Below are 9,111 nucleotides of genomic sequence, written 5' to 3' on the forward strand. Positions count from 1 at the left end.
TATATATATATATATATATACCAATGACCCATACAATATGACCGGTTAAACACTTTTAAATAGCCAAATGACCGTTGTACCCATTAGCTGTTTAAGCATCCTTATAAAAGCGTTCTTGTCTTAGTTCGTATAATTGGGAGTCACTGGCGGATACTTATATAAAGCTAAGACTTTATTCTCACACTTTCATGAATTTTTTTCTAAAGTAACACGACACACAATTGCTTCCTACCATTATATTTCGCATTAAAAATTTTATGATCTTATGAGTCATAATCTACTTATCTATTTATATGTTAATTTTATTTTGCTATACTAAAATTATAATAAACTCATCCAATTATATAATAAAAAATCAAAACATTAATATGGTTTCTAGCCTCGCTACTATAATCATAAACCGATTAGAAAATGTTGAGTGTATCTACCTAGTGAAAGGAATATACCATCATTTCCATCATGCTCCAATCAACTGTATGAGTATACCACGTAACCTGTCATAGACTTTCCATCAGTGACATAAGAAACTTGATGTGGTATCCAACTTATGGGGCAGGATTAGGTAGCATATTTCTCTTTCAATTGCCACTTAACTTTTCTGCATTTCACTAATATTCATAACCACAACCCACTTTTAATCAAGCTCTTCTGCCCCTCAAAAAAACTTAGCAATATAAAGGATTTATATATGGTTGACAAGGTTGTCATTTGTGGGTGGCATTCAAAAATGGTGATCATATGCTAAAGTTTAGGTTTTGGAGTCAATCCCTTGCAAGAAAAGCTATATATCAGCCTCACCTGCTCATTGGAAAAAAAAAATAATAATTAAGGAATTGGGTTCCTTTAGAATCTGAATTTTTGTAAAGTGACATAATTTTTTTTGTGGTGTCATTTATTTGGACAATTTCATTGATTGGTTTGGATCATGTCACTATTTTAAAAGACATTTTGGGGTCAACCATGTAATTTCTTGAGATAAATAGCTAGACATGTTTCATTTCCGCCATTAATTCGTTCAATCATTTGTGTGAAGACTAGCTGGTTTGATTGGGGACAAGTTTTGCCAAACAAACGAAAGGTAACTTGAGCATGTAGCCTTCTAGCTCTTAACGAATTTGTCTAATTTAATTAGTTAAAGGAATACGATGTATTAATATGTTACAGTATTAGAATATAATTTTTTTTAATCATTTTCTTCAACAAATTTCAATGAAGCAACCCTTTCTTTGGATAAGAAGCTTTATTTTATTATTATTTTAAACGACAAAGCGTGCCTTATAACATTAAAGTTGGAAGACTCCTCAAGAAAGAAGCCCCTCCACAAATACTTGTTGCCAAAGACACTGCAATTATTCTTATTGCCAACATTTGCATGCCAAAAAATTCTTGTGCCAATGATTCTAATTAACCAATAGTTGAAGGAATGAAATAACTAATCGAAGGGCCAAAGAATCCCATTTATTTAAATACTAATAATTGATGGAGGAATTGAAGTTATGCTCTTCTTCTATGTGAGGAAACTTTGATATAACTTTGTGGTGTTAGCTAAATTAATTGATAAAAAATTCAAAATTTATTATCATGGTTTTTTATTTGAATTAGGGGTTTCGGATTATTTATATTTCGAGCTCAAAAAGTTTGTTCGTGTTCAGCTTTAGGGTTTAGGGTTTAGGTTTTAGCAAGTCAAGCATGAACTGTTCACGAACAAAAAGTCATTTTGACAATCCTAATCACGTTAGCCATAAGATGTTAAGGGTTGGGGCAAGATTTAAAAATTATTGTTTATATTAAAACATCATTTAAATTTAATTTAATAATTTTTATTCTATTTTTTTAATCAATACTTTTTATTGATCATAAATCTTTGTGGACTTGTAGTCAATTATTTTTTTTAAAAATACTACTCATCATATACATATAATGAGTAGTATTTCAAACCAAAACGAGCCAAACACAAACGAACAAATCTTTGTTCGTGTTCGGCTCATTAACTTAGCGAACGAGCCGAACATGAGCTTCTTAACGAGCCAAACACAAACTGTTCAAGAACAACGAGCCGTTTTGACAGCCCTAGATTGAATCCTGTCTAAATCAATTTTGTGCTTCAAAACTCAATTTTATTCTTAGAAAAAACAATGAAGGGCATGTCTTCAATAAAAAAACTCAATTTCTAGCTTCTAATTAATTAATAAAAATAAATATTCCCCAATCTTTTCTAAAAGAAAACGAAAGCTCGAATTAATATAATGAATATTAATTGCTGCTCTACTGATAATGACAATACTAATAGTTTTTACATAATACTAAAATCCAATCAGTCAGAATTGTATTATTTCTGCTGTAGCAGTTGCTTTAGCTTCATTATTATAACAAATAAATAATAGTTTTATGTGATTGCAATCTAATACTAAAAGGACAAAATAATATTAACTGCTATAAAAGAGCAGGATAAGGAAGCCTTGATAAATGTTAAGAATAGAACGATCATGAAAACATGAAGTATAATAACAGCCATGTACGTATACATCTATGTATATCTGCATGCATGCCTCTTTGTATACGTAAGACTAAGGGAGCCACGTAACTTGCATTTGGACCATGCAATGAATTCACGAGGGGAAAAAATATGGTGAGTTCTACACGCAAAATATATTATTAGGACCAAATGTACCAACCCAGAAATAGATCATGCCATCATTCGCACATACACATAAATACTTTCTTCTCAAAATAGATGAATGCTCTATAAAAATTACAAAACAATTAGAGTTTATTATACTATATATTAATAATTTTGATGCTCATGATAAAAATATTATTTTGCTTCTTTGTGAATTATAATATTTATTTATTATTAATTATTCTTTTGTTAACATGTACACTTATTAAATAACTTTTTTCAGTATTGATGTCCCTCCCGTACAAACAAATATTAGGTGCAGTGGCAGCATGTGTGGCCACCCAATCAATGGGGAAAGAGAGGAGGGACCCTCTCTCTCTCTTCTGATTGGGTGGCCTCAATGCACCTAATATTTATCTCTCTGATACATACACTAAACTTTAATATCAAAACCGTAACATTAACTTTTTGATCAGCACACAACTCTGGAGTAGCAATTGTTTCAAACAAAGTAATCACATGAAGAAAATAGAGTAAATATTACATCAAGGAGCTCCAAATTCGAACGTCTAATCATAAAAGATCACATCATCACGTATATGACGATGTGGCCTTCATGATTAAACTGCCAACATACGAAACTCCCACGACCTAATATTTTCTCAAGAAAATAAAGTAGAAAAATTCCTTGGGAAAGCAAAAGAAGAATGGGGAGAAAAAGATATCATTAGATTTGTATTGGGTTGACAAATCATTTATTCAGACACAAATCCAATGATATTTATCTCTCTCCATCCTCCTTCAGCTCAGAATCTTCCAAAAAAAGAAAATAAAAAACGAAAAAGATGTAAATTAAGATCAAGCAAACTCAGACATGAATGGATCATCAAGCAACAGATCAGGCCAGCTTGAAGCCGCCGCGCTTCCTACACAACTTGAAGTGCTACATGCATCACCTGGGTTTGAAAAATCAGCCAAAGGAGGAAGATTTGATAGAGGCGCAATGCTTTCTCCATGTCTGAACAAACTAAAGCTCGAGTTCTCATTGCTCAACAGAGGCTGATCGTAGCCCAAAGACACATCAATATTCGTGCTGCTTGCATTAAACAGTGGCTGGTTAATGTTGATGGAATCAAAGGAAGAAGGGAAGGACTGGTCCGTACTGTTCATGAGATTGTTAATGGAGTTATCGGCTGAAGGTGGAGTGGCAGAGTGGAGGAGATATTGAAGGCACTGTAACTTGGCGGCGTCGGCGCTTAGGCCGTCGACGAGCCAGGTGGACGGACGGTGCTCGACGAGATTGGCGAGGGCGAGGAGGTGAGGAAGTGCGGCGAAGAAGTCGGTTCGAGGACGGTGTGTCATTGGATCGAATCCCATTTGTATGAGTTTTTTCTTCAGGTGGGTGTTCCAGAAGTTCTTTATCTCATTGTCTGTTCTTCCTGGTAAATGTGTCGCGATATGCGTATTTAATCCATCATAATACATAAATAAATAAATAAATAATTGAACTTAATTTTATAATTGTAATTTTGGATTATTTGCATGCATGCCACTCAATTCTCCTTTCTTCACATATCTAATTCAAAAATTTAACTTATAGATTCATATCATCTTATTTATGAATGGAGATCTATACTTCACTTTTAAAAAGTTAAAATAATACTATTTTAGATTTGATGGTGTAAATAAAAAAAGATAATTACAAGCAGATTATTCGAAATATTAACATTTACAAATTATTCACTTTGATAATTTTTTTGAACTATCGAACTCATATAATTATGTGTGAAATTATCAAATTATTGAGAATTTGATAAAAATAAAAATTATGTGTTAAGGTTTTACCATAAACTTTAATATTTGATGGAGAATTTAAAAAATGGATGAAAGAATTTGATGGATTTGTAAATAGCAAGTTTCAGGTGGTGTGCTTGTGATTGCTCCAAATATAAAATGTAAACTTTAGGTGTGGGATATGTAAATACATAGAAATTGAGTGGTATCTATGTAAATGCACCTTAAAATTATTTCAAAATCAACTTTCATGATTGAGAGTTGAATTCTGAATCATTAGTGGCAAAAGCAGAATAATTACTTAAGGGGAAAAGTTAATTAATTACTTATTTCCAAGAATGGAGTGGAGATTAAGGATGCTTTGCTCCTCCTCAGGGGAGAACTTCCCACGCTTGATGTCAGGCCTCAAATAGTTTGTCCATCTTAATCTGCAGCTCTTGCCACATCTATTCAATCCTGCCAGTAAAAACATCACCCTTTTTCAAATCTTCGAGAAGGAAGCTAGAGAAAGAATAGCAGGCAAGAGAGATATATAGTGTACCAGCAAGCTTGGGAAGTGCTCTCCAGCTTCCATGGCCGTGCTTCTGGATATAGAGAACTAACTTCTGGTCTTCTTCAGGAGTCCAAGGTCCTTTTTTGAGGCCATTCTCGTCGCAGCAGGGAGACCTTCCCATGGAGGAAAGGGTAATGGATGGGAATGGGTTGCGAAAGGCAAAGCCTTGCAGATTTTTATTTATACACCTTCTAGCTTGGCAGGTTTTGTTGTCATGGCTTCTGGAGAAAATGGCAACCATAGGATAGTACTTATATATAACTATATATGTCTACAATTCCTTTACTCATAAAAGTTGTGCAAGTTATTATAATATAAGGAATAAAAATTGGTATGAGAAGCTCTGGATGATTAAAAATGGTTTTTTTTTATACATATTTTAAAGTATAAAATAAGCTATCTTGTGACCGGGACAAAATATATTTTATAATATGCATTTTCTTATCAATCATTTACATGCGGAGGTGTTGATTTTTTTCTTTTTGTTGTTGCTCTAAAAGATTTATGATGGCGGTTAGTTAACAGCGTGGTGTAACAAGTAATTAACTTGTTGGAAATATAACTTTTAACCATTAATTAAGTCAACATATATTTTCTCAGTATCATTATGAATTCATATATTTATATTTATTTATTTATTTAGTTATGGCTCGCAGGTCATAAAATATAAATTAATATTTTACACGTCCAAAAATTCATTGCATATGTGAAATAATAATATAAATATTTAATATATAGAAATACATAAATTTTTATCTTTTTTTGTTGTATCTTAAATTTTCTTTCAGATAAAAAGCGACACAAGAGTAGGAGTTTGGGAGAAGGAGAGCAAGAGAGAGTAGATCAGACAAAGAATTCTAAGAAGAGGAGTGGAGGGTAGAGTCCATTTATTCATCTTTTGATCTCTTATTTACAAGGGCCTACTTTTCGATTACAGAAAAGAGGGAACTGTTATGGAAACAACCCTCAATGCAATTAATGTGCTAATTAATATTTGATTCGTGCTTCCATTAAGGGTAATACAACAGCTGCCAGTGGATTGACGTATTTGAGTTTGGTCGACTGGTTTGATCGGTCTTGTGGTGTTCACTCTTGCCAAGATAAAGTCGGTTGGTCCACTAGTTGTGACCAGATATCCTTGAAATGAGCTGGGATAGCTGGGACCGTAAGCGTGGTCCGCCGATTGGATCTGCCAACATCACATATCCGTAGACTCGATCAATTGATCGTAAATATTTAATATATAGAAATACATAAATTTTTATATTTTTTGTTGAATCTTAAATTTTCTTTCAGATAAAAGGCGACTCAAGAGTTGGAGTTTGGGAGAAGGAGAGCAAGAGAGAGTAGATTAGACAAAGAATTCTAAGAAGAGGAGTGGAGGGTAGAGTCCATTTATTCATCTTTTGATCTCTTATTTACAAGGGCCTACTTTTCGATTACAGAAAAGAGGGAACTGTTATGGAAACAACCCTCAAGGCAATTAATGTGCTAATTAATATTTGATTCGTGCTTCCATTAAGGGTAATACAACAGCTGCCAGTGGATTGACGTATTTGAGTTTGGTCGACTGGTTTGATCGGTCTTGTGGTGTTCACTCTTGCCAAGATAAAGTCGGTTGGTCCACCAGTTGTGTCCAGATATCCTTGAAATGAGCTGGGATAGCTGAAACCGTAAGCGTGGTCCGCCGATTGGATCTGGCAACATCACATATCCGTAGACTCGATCAATTGATCGGTCGTTAGATGACAATTTCAGATTATGCTTCTTTAGACTGACACTTCAATTGTTTGGTCATTGTCCTTGGTCGTTTGATTACTTTGAGATTCATGTTGGCAGTTTTGGCGCATGTATATTTGTTCCCCGAGTTTTTTTTTCTCATTGAAAGTGATAGCTACGGCAAGGAGAGGGAAACAATTAAACAATGAGTGACATCAAAATTAAGAAAAATTAATTTGATAATTAACTTTTCTTGGAATTTCGAGCCCAACGCGTCTTACAAATAGGACCATAAGGCTAGAATTTACTTTATTTACTACTAGTTCTTCCCGGATAATTGAGGCAAACCATGGTTGAAGGTACGAGACAAGATGATGTGGATCCTAAAATTTTAGGTTTGTTCCCGGATAATTGAGGCAAACCATGGTTGAAGGTATGAAACAAGATGATGTGGATCCTAAAATTTTAGGTTTGGCGGTCTATCGGATCCCTGCCACTGTAACAAAGAAGAAGACTGTAAAGTAAGAGAAGCGGTCGAGACCCAAACTTGTGTCGATCGATCAAGTCGACTCGTCTGAGGGTCCTGAGGGCAAGTATCCAAAAAGCCACCCCATGAGCCCCGACTCTAGAGATCAGCGCGGGCGCAGTTGTCGAGGGCAAGCGGGGCCTAGTAGCTAAAAGTGCTAAAGAGGGTGAAAAGAGACGAAGGACACAGCGGCCACTGGCTCTTCCTTGCTGCCATCATAGAAAGGCGGAGGTACCTTAATGGGAGAGAGAGAGATGAGTTTTTGAAAGTCATTTCTTCGGTGGGTATATTTTTTAGTATGTAAAATTTTCTTTGATCATTTGTAGTTTTTTAGCAATCGCTTGACATCATCTTAATGCAGATGAATCAATTGGATCAGAAGACCGCAAAGATGGCAGAACATCGAAAGGTGGTGTCGAGTTCAGTCTTATTATTGCAGCTAGAGCACAAGGCATGATCAGCAAGCCCCCGCCTTTGGTTGATGTAGAAGTGCATCAGCAACTCAATTCTTTGTTTGCAACTGGTTCCGCTCTTTTGACCTTGCTTGACCACTTCAGTGGTTCCCAATAGGCACTACGATTTGAAGCAGCTTTCCTCCAATTTTTTTGAGCGACAGATGGGTGTAGTCGAACCTTTTGTGAGAGCAATAAATCCTTCAAAGGGAGCGGCTAGAGTTTCTTCCAAATATCCAGTGTAGAAACTATCGACATGTCTGGTCACCATAAACTTATGTGTAGAGACCTTGTGAATGGATGTCACTACCTTGCAACGTGGACTGTTATAATGGTTCTGTGAGTTGGGAGCACTTCACGAGTCGGCCATTTTGAGTAAGTTTCTGTGTGAAGCTGACCGAGTGGACCAGATCAGATTAGGTGAAGAGTTGGTCCTCCAAATGTTAACTTGAATGGGACATGTCTCGACTAAAGCCTTGGAAGACCTGTTTACAAAATATTTTATTCCAGAAATATAATAATGTTATCTATAATAAAATGATATGTTAATAAATATGAAAGGATGCTTAATGTGATAGTTATCATTATGTGATATCTCGTTTCACATGCCCACCCTTTAAATAGGGTGAGGGACTGTTTTTTTCTCTTTATGCTTCTTGATTTCTTTCTCTGTGCCTTTGGTTGTTCTTCTTCATTCATCTTCCATCATCTCTGCGCCGCTTGTGATGGCTCCTAAATATTCTCCCACTCTTTTTAGTTTTGTCAATGGTGTTATTCATTCATTCCTGATGGAGAATAATGTGAATGAGTGGAAAGAGAAATGTGTTTTCAATGATAGTGTCATTCTTCAGAGAATGTCAGGTTCGACATGTGCAACGAACAACTTAGGTAAGAATTTAATCTTTTACTGAGACCAGTTTAAGTATGGTCTATGGCTGCCTCTGTGTACCGAGCTCCGGAGCATCTTCAATATGTTTAGGGTCATTCCGGCACAAGTATTGCTAAAATTTATAGCCATGATAATGAATTTCATTCTCTTCTATTACTGGGAAGGCATCGCTAGGTTGTCTAACCTCTTTGGCTACTTTTACTCATTTAAGGTTGACAGGGAAGGGTTTGCCATGTTCTCAACTGGAAAAAAGCTCCACATGCTTAGGGTTGAGAACAAAATAAAGGAATGGAGAAAGTATTTTGTGATTGGATCCTGTTCTGGCAACTAGGGTATTTGGACCAAGCCATCAGAGGCAGCGGGGGGCTGGCTAAAGCCTTTCATGGAAGAGGTGCACACCGTTGAGGAGATGTTGATCGCTCACCGTCTCTCGGTCCCACAATACAATACCGAAGCAACGGTCACCCATGTGCTATAGGTCGAGATGATTGAGGATTAGGGTGTCTCTTGGACATTGATGAGGTCGTCCGGGCAAGGGTGCTGAAGGAGAAGCATGCC

The 9,111-nt window shown here is 35.8% G+C and overlaps 1 protein-coding gene across 1 annotated transcript; it reads right to left on the minus strand.

The window, feature by feature from the left end:
• Positions 1 to 3,104: 3,104 nt before the first annotated feature.
• On the minus strand, positions 3,105 to 5,181 carry LOC110030546 (transcription factor MYB39-like). The gene is made up of 3 exons (XM_020733294.1): positions 4,956 to 5,181; positions 4,739 to 4,870; positions 3,105 to 4,086 (listed from the first exon to the last, which is right to left on the minus strand). The coding sequence occupies exons 1-3, from the start codon at positions 5,086 to 5,088 to the stop codon at positions 3,479 to 3,481; spliced, it is 873 nt and encodes a 290-aa protein (XP_020588953.1). The 5' UTR covers positions 5,089 to 5,181; the 3' UTR covers positions 3,105 to 3,478.
• Positions 5,182 to 9,111: the final 3,930 nt, after the last annotated feature.

Source organism: Phalaenopsis equestris, unplaced genomic scaffold (assembly GCF_001263595.1).
Source record: "Phalaenopsis equestris unplaced genomic scaffold, ASM126359v1 Scaffold000738, whole genome shotgun sequence".
In the NCBI taxonomy this organism is placed as follows: domain Eukaryota; kingdom Viridiplantae; phylum Streptophyta; class Magnoliopsida; order Asparagales; family Orchidaceae; genus Phalaenopsis; species Phalaenopsis equestris.

What these genes read in the sequence shown, in the direction of transcription:
- LOC110030546 (XM_020733294.1), bottom strand. Translation starts at nt 5,088, where the DNA reads ATGGGAAGGTCTCCCTGCTGCGACGAGAATGGCCTCAAAAAAGGACCT. An exon ending in AGCACTTCCCAAGCTTGCTG is followed by an intron (nt 4,871 to 4,955) that starts GTACACTATATA and finishes TTTTACTGGCAG; the next exon opens with GATTGAATAGATGTGGCAAG. An exon ending in CTCCATTCTTGGAAATAAGT is followed by an intron (nt 4,087 to 4,738) that starts AATTAATTAACT and finishes ATGATGGATTAA; the next exon opens with ATACGCATATCGCGACACAT.